General features: G+C 41.6%; 1 protein-coding gene across 6 annotated transcripts in view; it reads right to left on the bottom strand.

Annotated features, from left to right (window-relative positions):
* NKTR (natural killer cell triggering receptor) overlaps positions 1-25,553 on the bottom strand; it is a 47,801-nt gene that overhangs the window by 14,497 nt on the left and 7,751 nt on the right. The window contains exons 3-10 of one of the 6 annotated variants that reach the window (XM_065830584.2): positions 23,871-23,945; positions 17,580-17,687; positions 15,534-15,578; positions 13,743-13,830; positions 4,959-4,988; positions 3,995-4,140; positions 1,652-1,871; positions 891-1,046 (exon numbers count right to left, since the gene is read on the bottom strand). In XM_065830584.2, the coding sequence (XP_065686656.1) occupies positions 891-1,046; positions 1,652-1,871; positions 3,995-4,140; positions 4,959-4,988; positions 13,743-13,830; positions 15,534-15,578; positions 17,580-17,687; positions 23,871-23,945 (868 nt within the window). Of the gene's footprint in view, positions 1-890; positions 1,047-1,651; positions 1,872-3,994; positions 4,141-4,958; positions 4,989-7,288; positions 7,315-13,742; positions 13,831-15,191; positions 15,220-15,533; positions 15,579-17,579; positions 17,688-23,870; positions 23,946-25,553 lie in introns of those variants that run through there. The other 5 variants (XM_065830585.2, XM_071805387.1, XM_065830586.2 and 2 more) reach the window with 5 other exon arrangements.

Genomic DNA, 25,553 nt, shown 5'->3' with positions numbered 1-25,553 from the left:
TCACCTGCCTTCCCAGGGCTGCAGGAGATTCTGCATTCAAATCCTGTATCTTGTGGACATCTTCGGGGGATAAAAAAAGCTGGCTGTGTGTGATGACCATGAGTCAGCACTGGGCCCTTGTGGCCAGGAAGGCCAATGGTACCTGGGGTGGGTTAGAAGGGGGTGGTCAGTAGGTCAGAGAGGTTCTCCTGCCCCTCTGCTCTGCCCTGGCGAGACCACACCTGGAATATTGTGTCCAGTTGTGGCCCCTCAGTTCCAGAAGGACAGGGAACTGCTGGAGAGAGTCCAGCGCAGGGCAACAAAGATGCTGAAGGGAGTGGAGCATCTCCCGTGTGAGGAAAGGCTGAGGGAGCTGGGGCTCCAGACATGGAGGAGACTGAGGGGTGACCTCATTAATGTTTACAGATATAGAAAGGGTGAGTGTCAGGAGGATGGAGCCAGGCTCTTCTCAGTGACAACCAATGATAGGACAAGGGGTAATGGGTTCAAAGTGGAACACAGGAGGTTCCACTTAAATCTGAGAAGAAACTTGTTCATGGCGAGGGTGGCAGAGCCTGGCCCAGGCTGCCCAGGGGGGTTGTGGAGTCTCCTTCTCTGCAGACATTCAAACCCGCCTGGACACCTTCCTGTGGAACCTCAGCTGGGTGTTCCTGCTCCATGGGGGGATTGCACTGGATGAGCTTTCCAGGTCCCTTCCAACCCCTGACATTCTGGGATTCTGCAAGGAATACTACAAAGAAAACTATAAAAAGGACAATTGAATGCCCTCATTTCAAATTTTTGCCACTCCATCGCTTGCTATCAGTACCAGCAATCCAGCACTAGCAGGAAAATTTTACACACAGAGTTTCTACCAAGTCAAAAGGATCAGAAAACTCAACGATTCTTACGGTTCAGGCTCTACATTGACAACGGGCACATCTCTTCGGAGCAGAAATCTGTTTTCAGGCACTGGGGGAATTTCTTCAGGACGAACCACAGGTTTGTCCCTCTTAGTAGAAACGTCGACGGCTTTTTCTGTTACATCGCTCTTGTCGGAAAGGCTGCTATGGGCAAAAATAGGTTGATAAATCCAAATTGAGCATCAACTGAGAAATACAACTTTTGAAAGGTAATTCCCCAACAAGCCCACAGGATGCATCCAACTTTCAGATGGCTTAACAACTAAAACGTATTTCGTTAACAACCCATTTTAGGCTCAAGGAAGGATGGTGCTGTTATTGGAAAGAAGGTTCAATGCTTGCTCTGCAGCAAATAATTTGGCTTTTAATTTACCATTTGTCACAAAATATTTTTAAAATATAATCCAATATGTATTATTATTGTTACTATTGTTATTATTATCTCAGCACGTTAAAGACTTTGGTTCTCACTTTAACACAGTTACACTTACACTGAGTCCCAAAGACTTTAACATGCTGAGATTTCACCTTTTCGAAGTTGCCCTTGAGTTCTACCTACAAAGATCTTAGAGTCCCTCATTGAAATGTCCACCCAACAAGCTCCGCTTTAGTGTTTTTTGTTTGCTTGGTTTCATTTGCTTATAAAAAGTATCAAAATCCAAACTTCAATGTGTTTTCGCACTCACTGCTTGAGTGCTTTGTGCTAAGTAGAATTTCTCACATCTCTGAAATTGTAAGGGATTAGTCACCATCTTTGGTTTGAGGTTCGCTTGCACCTTGGATCCTCTTTCTTCCTCTCCTCCTTCCTGCGTTTTCTTGCCTGTTTGGTTTTAGCTCTTCTTTTACGCTTTCTTCTGCTTCTTTCGTTTTCAGCTTCGCTTTCAGACGAAATTTCTGAAGAGCTGGATGCGCTGGAGGATGAGTCGGAAGCTTCCGAGTCGGAACACACTTTCTTCTTCTTCTCCAAAGCTTAAAAGAGACATTTTAAATTCACTATATGTGCGTGTAGCGTGCATATACGCAGTGCAAAATGCACAGTTTTATATAAGTATAAATACACACATGTTCTGCTTCAGAGGAGCTCTGTGAACTATTTTCACAATAAAGTACAATAATAAAAAGTCATATAATTGTGTCCAGTCTAAACTTGTATGAATGAAACGAGACAAATGCCTCAAGGATCAGTACTGGGGCTGGTATTATTCAATGTATTCATCAATGATTTGGATGAAGGAATAGAGTACACTATCAGCAAGTTTGCTGGTGACACCAAGCTGGGAGGAGTGGCTGACACTGGAAGCTGTGCTGCCATCAGAGACCTGGACAGGCTGGAGAGTTGGGTGGGAAAAATTTAATGAAATAGAAGAAGGGCAAGTGTAGAGTCTTGAATCTGGGCAGGAACAACCCCAGGTTCCAGTGTAAGTTGGGGAATGACCTATTAGAGAGCAGTGTAGGGGAAAGGGACCTGGGGGTCCTGGGGACAGCAGGGTGACCATGAGCCAGCACTGGGCCCTTGTGGCCAGGAAGGCCAATGGTACCTGGGGTGGGTTAGAAGGGGGTGGTCAGTAGGTCAGAGAGGTTCTCCTGCCCCTCTGCTCTGCCCTGGGGAGACCACAGCTGGAATATTGTGTCCAGTTGTGGCCCCTCAGCTCCAGAAGGACAGGGAACTGCTGGAGAGAGTCCAGCGCAGCCACCAAGATGCTGAAGGGAGTGGAGCATCTCCCGTGTGAGGAAAGGCTGAGGGAGTTGGGGCTCTGGAGCTGGAAAAGAGGAGACTGAGGGGGGACTCATTCCTGGGGATCAATATGGAAAGGTGGAGCGTCAGGAGGATGGAGCCAGGCTCTTCCTGGTGACAACCAATGACAGGACAAGGGGCAATGGGTTCAAAGTGGAACACAGGAGGTTCCACTTAAATTTGAGAAGAAACTTCTTCCTGGTGAGGGTGGCAGAGCCTGACCCAGGCTGCCCAGGGAGGTTGTGGAGTCTCCTTCTCTGCAGACATTCAAACCCGCCTGGACACCTTCCTGTGGAACCTCAGCTGGGTGTTCCTGCTCCATGGGGGATTGCACTGGATGAGCTTTCCACGTCCCTTCCAACCCCTGACACTCTGGGATTCTGTGAAATATTTTTGAGCAAAGATAGCAACTAAAGAGTTGTTTTTACAACTATGAAGTAAAGTATAAGAACTTCCATGCACAAGTTGATGACGTATCACCACAAAGCCAAAACATTTTTATATTAATACCCAGTAAGTCTAGAACTGAAGTTGGACATTAACTTGTGCCAAGTTAATATAAAGAAAGGTAGAGGAATAAGTGTAATTTTAAGGAGGAGGGTTCCTCCCTTTTCTCCTTGGAAAATGTATTTTAGGTTCTAACACTGAATTCACACCTTTGAATACACAGAGAAGCAACGACAATTTATATCAAAAACCAAATAAATAGTTTCTTTAGAAAGCAATGCACAGGTTACAAAACGAAGAGTCGCAGCCTCAGCTGTATATTTCTTATTTCTTAAAACTTCATTCTCTCCCTTCTGCATCCTCATGCTTTTACATTATTTATCCTCTTGACTTGCTCTACAGGCCATAAATAACCATGTTATCCTTAAGGAAAGTCAAAAGTAAAGTAGGAAATGCAAACTTATTACACTGCGCTGCTTTACAAAACGTGCCCAAATGTATATTTACGATAATCTATTCCCTACGCATTCCCATTAAAAGGAAGATGATGTAGACTACATATGCTCTATATATTAACATAATCTTAAAAGGAACCTTTGGGAACTGCAAAAATTGAACTTGAAGAAATGCTTGTTTGTGTCTCCACCTTTCCAACTCCAAAAAATAAGTACTAATTACTTTTTGAGCACATCACATTAACCTCCAGTGTTAAGAATAAGCAGGAGGTGGATGTTTCCAAAGGCTCAGCTCAAAACCTCCTCACTCGCTGTGTCTTCCTCACCTACAACATGATTTAAGTTTTAAAGGAGGGTGAGTATTAAGATTCTATAGATTGAACATTTCTAGATGTTGGCATCATTCTTATATTCTCTGAAAACCATGGCAACATTGAATTAATTGGTACACTTACCATCTTTTGCTGACTTTGTGGCGAGCACCCCGCAGTCAATAACTCGCACGTCTGCGTAGGGTCTACTTGCAGTATCGGTTTTCAGGTTTTCTATTTGTTCTATTACTTCAAAACCAGAAATAACCAGCCCGAAGACAACGTGTACGCTGCAGAAATTAAACATTTGACAAGTCCAAACCTTTACATATTGCTGCAATTATTTTCCAATGAAGTTATTCTGAAATAAGAAACATTTGGCTTCGCCGGCATCATCTGGCTCTTCAAATGTATTAAACTTTGACGTTTATGACCGTGCTAAAGTTTCACGCAACATGAAACAGCTTCACTCCAGTTCAACTGGAGATAAATACTTGATGTCATTGTACCCTCTTTTATATGGGCAGAGCAAACAAATAATTTCCAATCCATCCTCTATCTCAAATTTCATGCACTAGAAAGGTCAAGAATCCATATATAAAGATGCCAAAGAAATGGAGTTTTCCCCAGAGAAGCAGCATTTACGGTTCTATACAAACCAGTATCCAAATTCCCACTGGCATTGCAGGGACAATTATAACTGAGGGATCCTCGATTCTGTTCCCCTACAGCACATTCTGCCATTTGCCCCATAACTTGTACTTTCAAGAACTAATATATTTTAGGGATAAAACAACATACCACAAAAAAAGGAGTATCTAAATATATTAAACTGGATGTTTCAACTCACTGATTTATGGAGCGAGGCCAGCAACCAATTTAAAATAAATTAGCATTAAAGCATTAAAGTTTTTGACCAGCTTCAGGGAATAAGTCGCAACTTGACATATTTATAGAACTGAAACGTTTGGTTTCCATCTTGTTCTATTGTATAATCTTTCCACGAATTCATTCGTTTCTCTATTGTTCTCCACTCCCAATACAACATCCAAAGACTTCAAAACTTCACATTTTAGCCATCATTGTAGAGATGATAAAGGGTTCTTACCCATCGAGATGAGGAGCGGGTTTTGTTGTTCTGTTGGACAAACAGCAAGATGGTAACATGGTAAAAAACAAAGAGAATCAGGGGTTGAGATGAAGTAAAAGGGGGGAATGGCACAGAAAATAAAGAGGTGAAAGCAAGACAAAAAAAATAGTGAAAAACCCAGTTACATACATGGAATTAAAAAGACTTCACAGATTATACACACAGATCTTTGCAGCTTTTACATGACATCTCTTGCATCTAATTGCGCAAACTTGAAACTTGTACCAAGGAGCATTTTCCGCATGCAATAAACAAACTTTAGGTTGGCTTTGAATACGCGTTCAAATGTAACTCGCCAACGTCTTTAATCCGGAGAAGACACAATTTGGAATGGAATTTCAGTGTTTCTGAAATTGTTAAGCCCTTCTATTACAAGGTGACTTTCAAATCAGTTCATTTGAAAAAGAGTTACCATGTTAGAGATTCTTTGCTCCCCCCACCCCACTAATTTCTTACTCTCCATTCACTCAATTGGCCTCGTGGCTCGGAACACAAAGCGGTTTTTCCATCTTTAACCACCAAAACTACGGCACTTGGGCTCATCACCTCCCGGCACAATACAAATGGACATTATACACTACCCTATAGTTTAATTCTGCCATAAAATACCATAAAATCCCTATTTTTCAGCCTCCCACACTGGGCTGTTTCTAGGAGAAACACAGCTGCGTTATATTTTGGATGCTTATCCTAAAAGGCGTTTGGAATTACAGCAAATATTCAAAGAATTCTATGGTAAGATTCGCCTTTTGGATGCTAACGCTGAGACCTGGTACCTCTCTATATCCTTTTCCAATAAATATTAATTACTTTTACAAATAAGCCTTTGTGATGTTGCAAAGGGAACCTTGCTATGCAGGTAAACTGGGTATGGAACAGAACTTGCATTAACCTTATATATTGGGGAAGAAAAACCAAACCAAACCAGAAATCAAGATAATATGCATTCATTTTACTATTGGAAAACGTTCTTCTCTCCTCCCCAGGTCCTATTTTGCCTTCTTCCAATGAACTCCCCTCAAAATAAATAATGATGGATGCTTTATCTAAATTCACAATAACGTGGATGTGGTAGAAGTCACTGCTAGGATAAAATCCCAATTTTTGAGCACGGATCGTGAGTTTTGAGCTCTTAGGTCCCAAATCCCTGCAGTGCCGGGATACAACTGTGGATCAGGAGTGGTTACACTCTTGATTTTGGGGTCTTTAAGCTCCAAATGCCGCCCGGACCTTCCTTCTGTAACACTAAATAATACAAAAAACTTAAGAAACGTGAGGAAAGAAAGGTCAGCAAAACTACATTGAATTTCTAAGTAGTAGGGGGTGCTGTTTGTTTCTCCCTCGCTAATATTGCTACAAATGGAAAAAAGCTCTTCCAGCTTTGGAAGCTCTTTAAGCCAAAGTTAACGGCATTAACAACCTGCTGGTAAGTCCACATTTAAGTGGGTTTAATTATAAAGGTGATTTAAAGCAGCCAAAAAGAAACAATAGGAGTGGGTTAATTCAATGAAACCAGAAATACACAGGACTTAGTGCTTCAAATGAGCTGGAAATAGCAATGGGTTCAACCAGAGTAACGTGCTTCTTTAATTGAGCAAATTACCTTTAGACTAGTCCTCAATAAGCAAAAAAAGAGGAATAGTCGGTACATTAAAACCCGTGTAGAGGTTTCTTCTATTACACTGGCAATTTGATGGCTAAAATGAGAGGATTTCTGATTTACTCGTGTTCGTGAGGTGAAAACACAAGGAGAAGCGTCACCCAAAAAGAACCACAAGGAGTTTGGGCAGCGGAAACTCGGCTCCTCCTTGTGCTTTGTGAATTCTCTCACCTCCACCAAAGGGTTGTAAGGGGATTTATTCTGCAAACACACACTTTAAAGGACCAGTTTTCTGCTGATGTTTCGCCTTTTGATCCTCGCGCGTTCGCTTTGGCTTCAAAACTGAATCAGGAGAAAACCTACTTGCTGCCTTTCTGCTCTAAAAACCCAGAGTTCCTCCCCCGAGATGTTTTATTTCAATTCTTCTATATGTAGCTATTATCATTTAAAGCATTTAATCTGCCTTTAATATATACTATCATCCAACTTAGAGAAGGATAAATCAATTGGTTTAAGACACCACTGAAAAGCGTCTTGTTGATCAAAGCATCTTAACCACCCGCCCTTCCCCAAAACCTCAGTCCTAACAAATTCAATGTACATAACAACATGATCAGAAAAACGAGAAAGATTAAAAACAGAGAGAAAAGAAAGGCAAGGCCACAGCCTTAGAGGAATGAGACATTACCTTTGGAGCGCACGGTGTAACAGTTTCTGTAAATTTTACACAAAAATGGCAGAAATAAATTGTAATACATTTCCAGACAAAAACCGAGTCGACGCTTTATTAAACACAACTTTACAATTCATATTTAATCAAGTCGTATGCACAACGAGGATGCCTAAAAGAGGGCTCTAAATTTTCTTTAGGATACAAGGGGCTTTGACAACTATAGGAAGTTCTCCTGAAAAGCAACAAGGAAACTAAAGACACAACCTGCTTGGATACGTTACTATAAAAATAAATGGTTAGAAAAGAGTCCTCCCGCTCCCCTCCAAGCCTCTGGATCCAGCAGAAGCGTTAGAACCCACACACGACTTGAAAGGGATGAATAACTGATATAAACGGGACTTTAATTCACATGCTCGCAGTGTCATAGGTGTTGAAACGCTCCACTAAACCCAGTCCTAAGCTTAAACTACACGGGGCGGCCCAGCGCGGCTTAAAAGTTTTGATTTACAAATGCAACGCATTTGATGACTTCACACCTTTCGTAATTAGGTGATATTTTCCTTCTAAAACTATGAAAAATAGGTGTTTTCTCTAAAAGACGTGAATTGCCATTAGATTGCTTGTGTTCAGAGTCATAGCAAAACACACACATCCAATAAACCCCCCCCGACTGCATCATCGGTTGAGCTTAGAATTTATTTGCCTCCCAAATCAACTATTACTTCTTAATTGTGTTTCTGCATCATTTATTTCTTATTTCTTCCAAATCAAAGCATCCTGTAAACGCTTCCACATGGGCTGGTGCTTTTACATCAACTTTTGACCAAGTCAACGGCACCTCTTTGGGTACCAGGTTTACACATCCCACTTTTGTTCGGAGATAACGCAACATCAGCCCCTTTAAGGTGATTTTTTAAAGATTTTATATGACTGTTATATCTTTAAAAATTCATGTAAAGGTATTTCACTCATGGTAAAAAGAGTTGATTAGAAAAACACCTATTTCGGGACACTGCAAGACTTAGAAAAAAAGGGTTCTAATAAGCTGGTAAAATTCAGATATCGTTTGTAAAATCAAAACAGGAGTCCTGCCAACTTATTTCATCCTTCATATAGATGCAATCAGTTAGTTTGAATTTAGCAACTAGGCACGGCACACACACTAAGAACATATTTAAGACAAAGAAGATGTTTAGTTTTGAGCAGGAAGGCAGAGTTTAAAACATTAAACCAACAACACCCTCAACATGGGAAGCAAAAATAACCCCCAGCACTAATAGCAAAACAGCCTCAAGTTTTCAACGGCTTTGGAACACAAGGGCAAGAAATCCAATAGAACACAAGCGAGGACTCCCCTTCCAGTTATAATAAGGGCATATTCCTCAGTAAACTACATGGCTAAATAACGAGGCAATAAATTAATTATTACGCAAAATTTCCCAATGACAAAGAGGTTGGTTATTTTTTTTTGGTTGTTTCCTATTGCTTTACACTTCGTTCTGCATGGTCAACTCTGTTTTTCTAGGAAGGGTAGCCTGGCACATTTAGTGTGACAATGGAAGGCAAGTGCGAGGATTTATAGGATCAGAAGTCTCGTTAATTTTTTAGCGCTTTATCTACCCATTTTCACAAAGCTCCACTTCTTTTGTATCATGACTTTCCCTCCTAGCAGGTTGGGTATGGGCACAAAAATGATGGAGTTGCCATAAAGAGACAAGTTCCCGTTATCAGATGAGAAGGAGAATGAATTGCTCGAGAAGAACATCACCCAACCAGCTGGAACATCCAAGACCTCTAAATCGGGGACACATCCTGTTCACCCTGTTCATTGGTGACCTGGATGAAGAGACTGATGGCACCTTCAGCCAGTTTGGGAGGAAGGGCTGACACACCAGTGAGACCTGGACAGGCTGGGCAGAGAAGAACCTGATGAAGTTCAACAAGGGTCAGTGTAGGGTCCTGCACCTGGGGAGGAACAACCCCAGGCACCAGTACAGGTTGGGATGGACCTGCTGGAAAGCAGCTCTGCAGAGAAGGACCTGGGAGTTCTGGTGGACAACAGGGTGACCATGAGTCAATAATGTGCCCTTATGGCCAAGAAGCCAATGGTACCTGGATTGCATGAGGAAGAGTGTGAGCAGCAAGTGGAGGGAGGTTGTTCTTCCCCCTCTACTCTGCGCTGGTGAGGCCGCATCTGGAGTTGCGTGTCCAGTTCTGGGCTCCCCAGTTTCAGAAGGACAAGGAATTACTGGAGAGAGTCCAGCGGAGGCTACAAAGATGCTGAGGGGTCTGAAGCATCTTTGTGATGAGAAGAGACTGAGAGAGCTGAGGCTGTTCAGCTGGAGAAGAGAAGCTGAGAGGGGATCTCATCAATGCTTATCAATATCTCAGGGTGGGTGTCAAGAGGATGGACCAGACTCTGTTCAGTGGTGACCAGTGACAGGGTGAGGGGCAATGGGCACAGACTGAAACACAGGAGGTTCCATCTGAACATGAGGAGAAACTTCTTTCCTTTGAGGTGCCAGAGCCTGGCCCAGGCTGCCCAGAGAGGTTGTGGAATCTCCTTCTCTGAGACATTCAAACCCACCTGGACACCTTCCTGTGTGATCTGCTCTGGTGACCCTGCTTTAGCAGGTGGGTTGGACTGGATGATCTCCAGAGGTCCCTTCAACCCCAACCATCCTGTGATTCTGTGACCTAAAGACATGAACTGTATTTGTGCAATGCTCTAGACACCCTTCCCCAGTATCTAATAACAATAATAATCTTTTTCTGCAGCAGTTCCAAACAGATATTGGAGTATATAGATAAAAAGGAAGTTTCTTCTAGAGTGGTTCCTGTCAACCTTTACCCCAGCCCTAGGGACAGTGTCAACATGGAAATAGAACAATTAAAAGAAGATTAACATGCTCAGGTGTTGCTAAATAACTGATGGTTCTAAAGGAAGTTATTCGCAGAAAGGAAGCAAATTAATAGTGGTGATATCTGAAAATACACCTCACAGCTGTCTTCAACACAAACCTGCAATAAAACACTACAACAGATCCCTTTGGGTATAGAAAATTGGAATCCCAATATTTCCCAACTCCAAACATTTCGAAGGGATGGTGTTTATAACCTTTATGCTGGATTTCAACAAGATGCCTTTCTTCAGCCTGGGAAATGTTTCTTCGACATGTGCGAAGACACTCGGCCTATTTTAAGCGCGTATGTGTGAAAAACAATCCTGCTTTAGCTAAACGTTCCCCTTTCAACCCAACTGTTGGTCCTATTCAAATCAGAAAAAGAGAAGAAGTGGGAAAAATGAGGCAACAAGCATTAAACACAGCACTTCTAACACTATATATAGGCACTTCTGGCTCTTTATTCTGCTTTTGCGTCTTGGTTTCTACCAGAGTTTTAATTTATGTTCATTATTTTTACGCTGGCCTCACTGGAGCTTCCTATCAACTCTTCCACTTGCTTTTCCAGCCCCGGTTCTCTGTTGTTGATTATAAATGCTTCAGCCTCAAATTCTCAATGAATCAATGAAAGTGATGCTAGTTTAGGACCGCTCAGATGCTCGTCTACATTAAGATGAGTCTGGAGCTTCTATTTCAAGTCAAACTGACCACTCTTGAGCAAGAATAGTTATTCCAAGTGACATTTTGCTGTGGCAAAACCAGGAAAGCGCTTCTGGTGAGCAAGAGAAACTGTTCTAGTCAGGATTCCTGCTGGTATTTTAGCCCTTGGATAAATACTTCTATAAAAGAAAGTTGTGCACTCCTTGCCTGCTACATTAAATGTGTCTATGACAGAGAAATACAAAGTTCTCATCCCTGAAGTTATCTAAAGAAGTTCAGATGGAGATTAACTATATTCCTTTCTATAGATTTAATCAATATAACTAAACATGCTCAAACCATTAATATCAATGTAAAGCCTGGCACTGTGCGCTGCCTTTCACACCATTTTCAGGTGAAACACCTGAAGAACATTTTTCCTACTGCTAAACTACTGAACAGCTGAGCATTCGTTAAAGAAACACAATTTAATTTCAGCTTGAAGTGTCTCACTAAAGGAAACGAACACATTTTAGTAACGAAAAGCTCAACACCTGCACGGTGCATCCCCTAAAATAATCAGATCATTGTCACCAAGCAAGACTTCACTGCTTTAATATATTGAATTTTCAAGTCAGAAACTGCCCCAAGTCTTTAGCAGTTGTGTCTTGAAATTCAAACTCTCCACGTTAAGAAGCAGAAACCATTAAGAAAAATATACAAAAATACAAGTTGTTGAACTACGTGTTTCACCATCTGTCTCTGGTTATTTGTAAATTGAGTCAAATGTGAACCTGACTTTGGAACTGACTGTATATATATGTATATACACACCTGCCTTTCCAAGCAGCCTCAGTGGCTTCTGTAATGATACATATTCATTCCCAGGATCACCTGCAGTACTGGATAAACCTCACCAATTAAACCGGGACTTGAATTGATCACTTGCCTGACTCTAAGACAAGCTGGTGCCATTTAAGACACTATAAAATACCCCAAAAACCTGCTCGGGGGAGGCAGGTGAGACCCAAAACCTTCTCTCTCAGCAGTGAAACACCAGGTAGGATACCCCAGGTCCCTAAAAATGGCTTGAAATTCCTACAAAGAGCTGAGGTGAATCTAGTTTACATAGAGACAACTACATTTAAGCATCTTACTCTGCCTGAATTCCCAAATGAACACTTTTTACAGTGTTTTTATTAAAAATACCCAGAATTTGAGAAACTTGCACCTTTCCAAATAGATAGTGTTCATTTTATTGTCATTATTATAAATGATAATTTAGGATCTAACACAACCTTAAGGTTGTTTCGGTGTGTGGGGTGGGACAAGGTGTTTACGTCTGTTAAACCTCATTGATTTATGTCTGTTAAACCTCGCTGAACAGATAAGCTGAGTCTAAGGGAAAGAAGATGATTTTGAATCAAACGCAGGAGAGCAAAGAAACTTTAGAGCCCTCAAGTTATAAGTCCTGGACTGATGTGACACAGGAAGTTTTCATGTGTAGCGTTCAGATAAGCTTAAAAATGGAAAATTGCCACAATGGAACCAAAAGATAAGACACCGGGTGGTAAATAGTGAACCCATATCTTGCATGGACTATATTAAACCACAGAGGAGTTTTTAGAGAGATTGTTTTCCACGTTAATGCATCTCAATCCCCATTTGGATTTACTGAAAGGAAGCACAACATCTACAATTTCATTTCAAGGTGATAAAAGCCATATTTTTGACACTATTCTCTCTCTAGAAAGTCAGAACAGCGGTAACCATGAAAGGTTCCTATTCATTTTCCATTTTTAGGGCATTCTTTAGGAAGAGACCTAAAAATGTCTCTTATCTGAACTTGATCATATCATACTGAAGATCTTTTTCAGGCAAAGGAAAAACTACAAAAAGATCCTTGAGGACAATTTACTCCTTTAGCGAAGGCAGTGAAGCGCCATTCATTCTGATCCCCCAAGAAAGATGGCAAAGAAAAGACAGTTTCTCTAGTTCAATAGCTACGCCACAATTTACTTTAGAAAACAAGTGTTATTTCACAAAGTTCTTCTCAGCACAAGCCCAAAGTTCTAATCCAGATCTCCCCAAGTGCAAACTGTTCAACATGAATAGGAGGAATTAACTGGATGAATAATCACATTAAAATTAGCAAGTTTAAAAAATACTAATACTTAATATAGAATACACCTACTTTAACCAGAAGACCCTGATGCAGACCTGAGTATTTATTGATGGTAGAGAGTCATGTGTTTAATAATTGAACAGAATTTAACACGGCTACACGCTAGAATGGATTATTATTAAGGTAATGAAGGGAAAAATCTGATTATCAGCACATTGCTTTACATGGTGTTGGGACCAAACTAGTTGGTTGATGTACGAGTAAACAGAATTATGTGGCAATAGGGAAGAAAAGCACGTGGGGAACAAACACTCCAAAATAATAATAGTAATAATAATGATAATAATAATAAGCCCTAAAATCCATGCTGAACAAAACCATTACTCCTCTCCCAACCAAACCCCTCCCCAAAATTAAATCATAAATCATATTTTAAAGGGCACATGCAAACCCACCTCTGGATCCCACTCCCATCTGCATACAATGTTCACCATTGTAATATGCAGATAAATCTGTTCAGACTGGGTCGGTGCATACAACAAATAACCTATTTTCCAGACACTAAGAACTTATTGCATAAGTCGTATTTTTAGAGTAAAAAGCAATAAAGAAGGAACATTCATATAGTAGCGGCTTCTAATCCAAATGAAGCAAATTACGATTAATGTTTCCTCTTACCCACTCAACCCTACTTAAAATAAGGTGGATAACATCATTATAGATAATTTAGCAATACCATCTTTCTCATGAACAGCGCTTCTCTGCTTAAGAAAAGCTCGACTGGCGTATTACAGCTACTCACATGAAAAATTGGGAACCATTGGTATGTTTCCCTCGGTTTGCCATTGACAAAAGGAACGCTCTGTCATGTTTGAGAATAAAGTTTTCATCTGTTTGAAGAAAAAATATGGTTGTCAGATTTTTTTCCCTGCCCGGGAAGGCAAATCTAATTTACTTAGTAACTTATGGATGCTATAAGGAGAAATTCTTCTGCTGCTGAAGAAACATGAACAGGTTGCGGAAACAAATAATCAAGTTTAAAGCCTCTTAAAAGCGACAGTCAAAGTAGTAATGAGACAGAAAGCATTTTTCCATCAAGTTTCAGATATAGCACAAATATTTCTAATAAAGGCACCTTAGTGTCCTCAATAACATGAGATTGTCCCAGATTTGGATTTAAATCCAGTATTTTCTGAATAACAAGTTTGGTGGACTTACTCACATCCTTACTCACTTTACTCACACCCTAAACCAGGGCTTAATATACATGATACTGTTACTTATGCAGCGTGTGCCTTGGGTATTAGGGAAATATCTAGAGAAAATGGCATTTTCTAGTAACCTAGAACTGCAAGTTTCATAACGTACAAGGGAAAAAAGAAAGAAAAGCAATAATAAAAACCTAGATAGCGGAATGAGAAACTAAACATACTCTTCCTGCGGCCTAAGTATCAAATTAATTAAGACTAAACTAAACACACATTTTATACTCCGGTGAATTAAAGAGGACTGTGGGTTGTAGAGCGTAATGTAAAACTAGATCTTCTGAAGCTCGTTTTCAAAGCTAAAAATAGGAATTTGAGTCCACAAAGCCATTATTTTGAAGGTTATATGGCAGAACGCGCTGCTCTAGCGCTCAGCGCCTTTCCAAACAAACCTTACTGCATTTTTGGCAAAAGGATTCATTGGAGACTGTTCGGACTAAAGGCTCCAACACCAAACTACGCCTGGGTTTAAGACAAACTTAACGGCATGTGTTTAACAACCGTACAGAAACATCATAAATACATGATAGCGCCTTGATGAACACTTCAATACTAGAGTAGCTACCTGGTTTTTACAGGAATGAACTGTATGGCTTGAAACAAATGCTTGATAAACTCACCATTTTCCTTCCAACAACAGATTTTCAAAAAAGGACGTAAACATGTATTGATTTACAAATTCTTAGCACGTAAAGAGTCAAAACACTTTTTGAAATGAACACTGAGCGTACAAACCTTGAACGGGGAAAGGGAGGAAAGGGACATTAACTAGAGAAGAAATAACTGTTTTGAGCTGGAAAATAGGCCAGTATTCTTGGTCAGAATAAGTCATTCACCCTCAGAAAGGTTAGACACAGATCTCTTCATTTCTCCAAGCAACACAGATACCCATCTACAAACGGACGTTATCAGTTGTCTAAATATTTACTAGGGAGGGTACAAGGGAACAGAGTTTGAATTTGTGTTACTGAGCTTTTGTCTCTTACCTTTTCATTTTGCAAAAGACCACATTCTCTATAAACAAAAGAATATGTTGACAGTTTTAGGCAGGAAGATAGGAGTTTATTCATGAATAAAGTTGCCTAACCTCCATGCTGAAAGTCATGTTTAACCAATAATGTTAGCCTTAATTAATTGTCAGTTAAAGTTAAATATTACCAAAAAAAAAAAATTATCTGAAAGTCATGCATATAAAAATAATTCTCATGCAACATTAATTTCATGCAAAAGGTGATCTATAAGTAGACCTGTTTTCATTAAGTAGCTTGGGAATCAAGACTTATCTCAGAACTGAATAAAGAAGTTGAAAAAGACGTATTTCCTCTTACCTTTAAAATAGCCGCCATAAATAGATTCGCCTCCTTTTCCATTACCTACACGTTAAAAAGCGTGAATTAAACCTTTTGTTTCATTTATGAGAAAAGCTGCAGGTAACAGTCCACCAGTTTCTAACAAACCGGGATACTCCAGTTACTGGTATCTGAGCATAATGACCCTATGATAAGGTCCTTAATATTTTTAAAAGGCACAGCAGCGCATCATCCCGTTGACACTGAAAATACTGAGAATGAAGATGAAGATTGTCTTAGTGCCTCTGAACACAGGGAAGGCTCAAGTGGGGTTCCAACTGCTAATCCTCCTCACTGGTATTTGCTAAAGCGACAGCAAAACATAGATCATAGAATTGTTTTGGTTGGAAGAGACCCTCAGGATCATCGAGTCCAACCATAACCCAACTCTAGCACTAAACCATGTCCCTAAGGACCTTGTCTAAACACCTTTGAAACCGCTTTAGGGATGGTGACTCCAGCACTGCCCTGGGCAGCCTGTTCCAATGCCCGACAGCCCTTTGGGGAAGAAATTGTTCCCAAGATCCAATCCAAACCTCCCCTCTCACAACTTGAGGCTGTTTCCTCTTGTCCTATTGCTTGCTACTTGGGAGGAGAGACCAACACCCCCCCAGCTCCAAGCTCCTTTCAGGCAGTTCAGAGATCAAAAGGTCTCCCTCAGCTCCTGTTCTTCAGCTGAACCCCCCAGGTCCCTCAGCCGCTCCCATCACACTTGTGCTCCAGCCCCTCACCAGCTTCATCGCCTCCCCTGCACTCTCTCTAGTATTTCAATGTCCTTCTTACAATGACAGGCCCAAAACTGCCCCCAGGATTCAGGATTTGGCCTCCCCAGCACTGAGTACAGTGGCACAATCACTTCTCTAGTCCTGCTGGCCACACTGTTCCTGACACAAGCCAGGATGCTGGTGGCCTTTTTGGCCATCTGAGCACACACTGGCTCATGTTCCATTGTTCATCAACACCCCCAGCTCCTTCTCCCCCAGGCACTTTCCAGCCGCTCTTCCCCAGCCTGCAGCGTTCACGGGGTTGTTGTGACCCCAGTGCAGGGCCCGGCACTTGGCCTTGTTGAACCTCAGACAATTGGCCTCAGCCCATCGATCCAGACCCCTCTGCGTGGCCTTCCCACCCTCCAGCAGATCAACACTCCACCCAACTTGGTGTCACCTGCAAACTGAGGGTGCACTTGATCCCCTCATTCAGATCACTGATAAAGAGACTGAACAGAACCCGCCCCAGCGCTGAGCCCTGGGGACACCACTGGTGACCAGCTGGCCACCAACTGGATCTGGTTCCATTCGCCAAGCTAAAAAAAGACACCAATAGGTACAACCAACAATCTCACCTGGCTCAAAGCAGCTGAGAGAGCACTGGAACAGATAAGAAAGCAGCTACTGGTTTTAAAGGCACTTGTACGTGACTCTCAAAATAAAATATTCCCTCGCTGTGCCTGTTTTATCAGGGACAAGATTTCAGGATCCAGTGAAGCCGCTCGTTTTGATGAGGACGTTTCAGGGAAGGACAACTGGCTAAAACATCATGTTGTTCACACACCGCAGGGAAGGAAACAAAGAAACTCCCGGAAACATGTGCTCTTGGACACCTATCCATTAAACACTTCTAGCTCATTAACTTCAAATAATTAAAAAAGTAAACTTATTCAAATAGTGAGGTCCCTGTATCAATAGAGCATTACTAGTGTTGCAACTACTGCAAACACAAAAGTGAAAACCAGTTTGGATTTGAATTCTGTTTTAAGAAGATAGGGGTTAACTCCAGAAAGGGTTGGTTTCTTCTTTAACTTAGCGCATTTTCTAAATAAATATCGCTTCAGTTGAAACATTTCAGAATTACAAACATTAACAAATAAATGGGTAATCCATGCTATACTTTACAGCAAATAAAATACTCATTTTGCCACTGTAATGCTTCGTCATTAACTTCCATTTCTAAAGTCACATTATAACCATTTAAGTTTCAATATTTCTGTTCCGCTTCAAACATTCCAGGTTTCATAGTGTATTTTACCTTCGCTGAAGTCCCCACCCTGAATCATGAAGTTTTTAACCACCCGATGGAACGTGGTGCCTTTGTAACACAGCTTCTTCCCAGTTGTTTTGCCAATTCCTTTTTCACCTGCAAGAAGGTTGAAAACAAAAAGGCGGCTACAGATCGTTAATGACCCAATTGCAAGGGTTCTACCTCCTTAGTGTTAATGAATTTAAGACAGTTATCACTTATTAGCAGATGAACTATTTTCTGTGGTTATAGCTCACACCAGCATCCTTTCCAAACCACTTAGATGTGATGTGCCAGCTGAATCCCAGGACAGAAATTGGAGCTCAGAACTCGGGTACAACACGATCCGCTCTTGGAAAAGTGGTGATGATTGAGAAAAACACCCCAGAACCTCAAGCGTCATTAACTTTTATTCCAAAATTCAGCAGAAAAGCTGCACTGGGCATGTGGATGAGGGCACCATGACCTGCTCTACAAGCAGGAGTTCTATGTAGTAGGTTTATAAGGGATTTATACTGGTCCAGTTGAGGAACACACAACAGTCACTGACTTTGGCTTCCAAGGAGAGGGGAGCTGGTAGAACACAGCGATTAAGAGTAATAGGTATATTATACAGCTTAAATCCTATGAAAACCACGTGTGCAGGAGATATTCTGCAATGAGACAGGACAAATAACCCAATGTTCAGCCTCATCCCACCACCTGTTATGGAACAGGTCAAAGACATTTAACCTGTGGTGCCCTCAGGTGTGTCCATGGACCTGTTACCCAGAGCCAACCCCCCGCACTGTTGCAATCTATTGTTCCTCCACCACAAATTAACTAATGGCCAAATCACCCCAAATTTGCTATTCTAACCAGCCCATCGCTGTCAGGATGAAGGCAAAAAGCAGTTTGCAACACAAAACCCACTCATGGCATTGCTGTTTATCATATTTGTAGACACCTTTGCTCAGAAAATACAAATGATTTTCCATTACCCTGACTCTCCGTATCCTCCCCTACCCCATCTGTATTTTCCACAGAAGTTATCCAATCAAGACTATTTATTACAGCGATGGACACAACCCCTTAACCCCCCAAACATGCCCCTCTTTGCTACAACATTGGAAAATCCAGATCAATCAACATCAAGGAGCATCTGCCTCCATTTTCAGTCACGTTTCAAGGTGTCCCTCAGGCTACAGAATGGGATCCTGCATTGCACGTGGTCACGTAATTGATCTGGCACCTTAAGGCCAGAGTTGAGCTTTAGACCACGGCCAGAAGTTGCAGTCCCTTCCTTTATTCTCCTTTACGGTGTCATCAAGACAGTCCCCATTGTTCTAACGGGCAATATTTGTGATGTTCCCTTCCTTTCATGCACGATACAGCTGTGGGTAAATTCATAACACCCAACTACCTCCCCACAAGCCACAGACACTTCAGATGAAGCTGCTGGCCAAATGGTGGAGGGCTAAGTGCCTGCAAAAGCTTCATTATGTCACTCTGATTTCTCTAAACCAGTCCTTGGACTCCCAGTGATGCAAAAAACTCATCGTTCCACTGGTTAGAGCTGCGGGACTTCAAACACCTTTCTGCAACAACCAGTACAAAGCCCATGGGCTGGGCTTCTTTTTTTGTTTATGGTCAAATGCCAGCCTTATTCTTTTTGCCCTAAATATGCCTGAAAAAGAAAAATGCCTTTGGGCTCAATCTACTCACACCCTTCCTGCCTAAGCGGTTCTTTCCATGCGCTGCAAATCACTTGGAAATGGATGGAGGAGGAAAACTTAATATAGTGATTGCAAGGGATGACCTGTTAGCTAAGGGGGACACAACACAAGGGCCTTTATCAAAGGGCCTTTCGCCTTTCTTGGCAGGTAAACGCTGCTCTTGTGTCTTATTAACACCCCACACTAACAACCTAAATGGAGATATCCTGCATTAGGTGTCCAATAGTTGACTTTGTTCAAGATGATGAGAAGGGAAGCTCCTGAGAAAGCAGCAAAGAGCTGACGGGCTGGTGATTCTTCAATAGATGGACCGATCCAAGGACCTGTAAATGCCAGGTTGCCAAGTCACAGAATCCCAGACTGTCAGGGGTTGGCAGGGACCTGGAAAGCTCATCCAGTGCAAACCCCCCATGGAGCAGGAACACCCAGCTGAGGTTCCACAGGAAGGTGTCCAGGCGGGTTTGAATGTCTGCAGAGAAGGAGACTCCACAACCTCCCTGGACAGCCTGGTCCAGGCTCTGACACCCTCACCATGAACAAGTTTCTTCTCAAATTTAAATGGAATCTCCTGTACTCCAGTTTGTATCCATTGCCCCTTGTCCTGTCACTGGTTGTCACCCAGAAGAGCCTGGCTCCATCCTCCTGACACTTCCCCTTTCCATATTGATCCCCATGAATGAGGTCACCCTTCAGTCTCCTCCAGCCCCAGCTCCCTTCAGCCTTTCCTCACACGGGAGATGCTCCACTCCCTTCAGCATCTTGGTGGCTGCGCTGGACTCTCTCCAGCAGTTCCCTGTCCTTCTGGAACTGAGAGGCCACAACTGGACACAATATTCCAGGTGTGGTCTCCCCAGGGCAGAGTAGAGGGGCAGGAGAACCTCTCTGACCTACTGACCACCCCCTTCCAACCCACCCCAGGTACCATTGGCCTTCCTGGCCACAAGGGCCCAGTGCTGGCTCATGGTCACCCTGCTGTCCCCCAGGTCCCTTTCCCTTACACTAATAGGTCATTCCCCAACTTATACTGGAACTTGGGGTTGTTCCTGCCCAGACGCAAGACTCAAGATCCAAATCCAGAGGTTTTAATTTCCAAGCGAGGAGCCTCTCGCTGTCAGGGCAGACAACATTCACAGCAGCCAGGTCTATTTCTGACAACGCCACCAGGCTGCAGGAAGGCAGCCAGAATCACCGTGTCCTCCCCCATCTGCTGCTGACAAAAACATCCTGCTTTGCCTCACAGAGATTCCGGGGGGAGCGGCAGGCGTGATGACGGGCACGGCATTTCAAACATTGGCTGTATCGAACATTTGAGACAAGCAAAACCGCTCTTCACAACGATGTGACAGAAATGCACAGCCCAAATCAAGTAGCTACGAAGTCCATAACGGTGTGAGGACACGTTAACCCTGCAGGTGTGATTCCTTTATCAGACACAGCACAGGTAGGTACATACTTGTCTAAGGAAAAAGATGCTGGATTGGCCTAACTTGCAGAATTCTGAGTTTATGTAGTAAAAAAGCCCACAATGCTCACAATTTGCTGCTAAGATATTCCACTATGTGGACTACACAATCCAGAATGGGACAGCATCCCCTTTCTATTATACGCTATGTATTATACTTCCTTAGATGAGCACAGACCTCACACATGGCTACGAGACACCAGCATCAGAAAGTGATGCTGCACTGAGTAAACCTCCAGTGATTCAAAGATTTCTTGCAGTTCTGGGCTCTTAAGTTTATGAAGGACAAGGAATTACTGGAGAGAGTCCAACAGAGGCTATGAAGATGCTGAGGGGTCTGGAGCATCTTTCTTATGAGGAGACACTGAGAGAGCTGGGGCTGTTTAGCTGGAGAAGAGAAGCTGAGAGGGGATCTCATCAATGCTTATCAATATCTCCAGGGTGGGTGTCAAGAGGATGGACCAGACTCTGTTCAGTGGTGACCAGTGACAGGATGAGGGGCAACAGGCACAGACTGAAACACAGGAGGTTACATCTAAATATGAGGAGAAACTTCTTTCCTTTGAGGTGCCAGAGCCTGGTCCAGGCTGCCCAGAGAGGTTGTGGAGTTTCCTTCTCTGGAGACATTCAAACCCACCTGGACACCTTCCTGTGTGATCTGCTCTGGTGAACCTGCGTTAGCAGGTGGGTTGGACTGGATGATCTCCAGAGGTCCCTTCCAACCCCAACCAGTCTGTGATTCTGCGACCAAAAGCTAAGGACAAAAGATACACCTGGTAGGAATTGAAATTTCTATGATGACTGAAGTTCTACCAACGCACTCTGCAGGAGTCAGGGGAGCCCACCTTCCTGAAGCAAACGTCTGACTTGGTCACTGAAGGTGCTACAGCAACTCACAACTCTAAAAATTTAAAGCAACCCTTCACACCTCAGTTCTGGTTGCCAGAGCTCAGTGCCATTTTACAGGTCCACTTTTATCTCCCGTCACAGCACTGCTGCGGGAAGGCAGACAGAACGGTTGACAGGAAAAAAACAACTCGGGCAAACTGAGAAGCAACACAGATGAATACAAGAATTTATGTTGGCCACGTGGCTCTACCCTCCAAGCTCAGCCATCCTAAGTTCAAGTTTGAGAACTACCATGGCAGAAAAGAGATGGCTTCTACCCACAAAAGAAATGAATATAATTTAATTCTCTTAAACATTACATTCACCAAAAGAAACGCAATTACTTCAGGTTTTTCTGCATGCTTTTTTCTCCCCTGCGGAATTTAATTACCACGTTTATTAGCAAATATTTAAAGATATCTATCAAATCATCGTTCTGCCGTATGAGTACAGAGTAATAACCACAATTTGCAAGAACGAAGCAAATGTTTCAGGTACTTCAAGTCTGCAAGTCTGATCTCAGAAACGCACCTCCTAACTTTCTGCTCGCTCTCAAATGTTCTTATAATTCAAGACAGGTTCCAGCAGAAGGCGTCAACGAAACCTGTACAGCCAGATACAGAACAGAATTCCAACCGGGATGCATACAAAGAAGTCACACTTGTTTATTTTTAAGTTATTTCTTCTGCTTGTTTCACACCTCATCACCTCCAACACCTTTTCCTTCCTTTATCTCCACCTACATTTTTCTAGCAAAGCTGCTCTAAGGATTTAAACAATCCTATGGAGCTCCAGAACTCAAGGTTCAGACATCACACTATTCAATCTCCTACTGCATTTTATTTATTACCTTTTGTAACTATTCCGATTAAGACAAACTTTGAGCGCATTCCTATCTTTCTATGATTCCCGTTTCAGTCTATTCCTAAGTATCTCTTCAATAAGCATCAGTGATTAGAAGAAAACCAACCAAACAAAAACCAGCAAGTAAAATAAAGGGGTGGTACAGACCACACAGACCTCAAAAAAAGATATGTATTGTACCTTCCACAAGTTCACAGTGCTATAAAGCTCTGCTAAATCTTCCCAGATTACCTAGCATACAGCACATTCTGGGATCTGAACTCAGACAAGATGAACTTTAAGGAGTTAACGCATAAGCACATCAACACATTTGTTTCACAACCAGTTAGCGAAAAGCTCTTTGCTAAAGTCAGATGTTAAAATGCTGCCTGGAAAGTCTTGCTGGAGTGTTTCAATGAGTTATTTTATATAGAAGGTAGAGGCTATGCTGGTGTGGCTAATTCAAGGTATATTGCAGATCACTGTGTATTCAGGTATCCAAGACCAGGAGGTCACCAAGAGACACAAACCACATTCTTCAGATAAATAACACACACCAATTCCTAGAATAACCTCATCAAGATTAATCTTCAACTTACAACTGAAAAATCCCTGAGGAACACTCACTACCCTTATTCTTCCAGTCATTAGAAACCATTTAAAAATTAAGTCCTGCTTAAAAAACAAAAAGGGTTGGAGGGTGCTATATTATACCCAGACATTCTGCTGCCAATGTTGTCTCTCTGATCCCACAGATCTTTTCTCTCCTCTTGCCCACCAAACCATCCCATGATTTCTAAGGGACCATCATGTTCCCATTCAGTCCTTTGCTTAGCTAAAAGTGACCAAGTTTTCTCAGATTTCATAATGCTCCTGGCCTCTGATCCTTGTGTAGCACCTGAAATACACTCAACATTTTATTGTATACAATCAGTGTATATAAGAAAAAAATTCTATACATTCAAAGTTTTACGTAGCATCCCAAGCCAAATGTCACCATTACACTGTGCAGCGACATTAGTACTTAATGTCTCTCCTAATGAATCGCTTGCCTTTATCACATTTGCCTAACTGGAGCCATCAATAATTCCACCATAATCTCAGCTTTGTTAATCACTTCTACCTGCAGGAGCTCCACATTAGGGCCCCAAAAATGTGGGTTTGTTGCACAAATTCACAGCTTCGCATTCTGTAACTATCTATTATCTCCATCACTAGTTATAAAAGAACACAATATCTGCGCATGGCTCAAATCCTCCTCAGCATTAACAAGTCTGAGCTTCGTTTTTAACATGAAAAAAGTGAACAGCAGTATTATTAGCCTGTGCTTTACACGTGCAGAAACAAAGGATCATTGTAAGAAACATTAAGTCTTAAATATCAGCAACTTACCTGAGCACAAGCAAAGGAAGTTTTTGCAAGTCTTCGGACATATGTCTGAGAAGAGCTGAAACATAATTCGACCAACTAGAAGATTAAAAAACAACAACAAATTAAGAGTTTTGTAGCACTTTATAATAAGAAAATTTGTACATAAATAAATCTGTATGTTCTGAAAAAGTCTTTTTTCTGAGAAAAAGTTATTTTATCAAGCAGAATAAGAAACGATCTCATATATGCCTATATAAAACAAGCATCAGGAAAGAACAATGCCAAGATTGTGGAAAAACGAAGATTAAGTGATAACATTCCATCTAATTTATTAGAACTTTATCATTACCCTATGATCATTACCTAAAAATCCAGCTGTCTTAGGCTCGTCCTGTGTTAAGGATTAGACACACATTGGTATTCTCGGCCTAAAATCCTTGGGTTATACAAAATCAATGCAAACAGATGAATCAAATGGGAAAGCTGCAAGGGGGACAGAGCAACGTCAGCAAGTTCAGGACTAATGCTCCTCTTCTTCCAGATGCCATGAACCAAATTGTACTTTCTATGCAAAGTGAACAGCCTCATTCTCTCAGTCATGCTGTTGGGTGGAAAACTATTCAAATATAAAGCAAAACTATTTTAGGACTGCTTCACTTTTTCTATTTTATTTTCTAAGATAGCAGGAGGTATGTTACTAAAGAAAACAAAGCCAAATAAACTCCCAAATGTACGAAATATTTTAAAACAGATATTAATCAGCAATGAAAAAAGTTGTTGGCTCTATAGGTTGTGAAATAAGCCATAAAAGCCACACTGTTGGCCAGAATGCCAAGACTGTTATCTGTCAATGAGCACTACCCTCTAGTGGTATATACTGGTAAGACTTGAAAGATAATTAAAAGAGAAGTAACTAGTCCAGGAATTATTTCTCCATTACCTCCCCAAAGGAAAAATATGAGTTAAAATATATTTCAATCAATACTTTGTCACCAAAAATTCTGAGATGCTCCTAAGAAACTGTATTCAAGGCTTTGTCCAAACATATGCGATTGCCAGCAAGGTGAATTGTTGGTTCAAAATGGAGAGAAATAAACCAAAGTAACACAGAAACCACCTGTATTTTTAGATAAAAAGCTGTTGAAATACCCGCCATGCAAGAAAGATAATGATAAAGCTTTCAATTTCTGGGCTGGTACAGCCTATTTTTAATGCATTATATAAGTTGTGTGGGTACTTCCAGTGCCGCTTTAATCAGGATTGTGAATTTATTTCATGACAACTGTCACAGAACTCTTCTGTGGCAAATAAATGTGCATGATTCTTATAAAGGCAAAAGGAATGGTGACAGTGACCGAACTGTGTAACTCATACCACAGACCCTTAAATGTAGGCAGTATTTTCATAGGGTGCATCACTTCCTATTTTATTTGGTTTATAATTATGGAAGTTGAATGTTCTGAGAAATGACAGTGGAACCAAGAGTTCTATTTATAGTGCGTTAAAAGTTAATAAACGATTAGTGGATGTTTTAATAAATAATTAGATGTTGTTTATAGAAGGGTCAAATCTTATAACCACCTTTATCACTTACTGCTGACCTACATGGAATCATCTCTAACTATTTACAATCACCACAAAAGCTACGAGGGCTTGCAATATGCATTAAAGAATCTATTGATCACATATTAACCCTCTATAAAC

This window comes from Patagioenas fasciata, chromosome 2, assembly GCF_037038585.1.
Source record: "Patagioenas fasciata isolate bPatFas1 chromosome 2, bPatFas1.hap1, whole genome shotgun sequence".
NCBI classification, from domain to species: domain Eukaryota; kingdom Metazoa; phylum Chordata; class Aves; order Columbiformes; family Columbidae; genus Patagioenas; species Patagioenas fasciata.
This window is presented reverse-complemented; position numbering and strand designations above follow the sequence as displayed.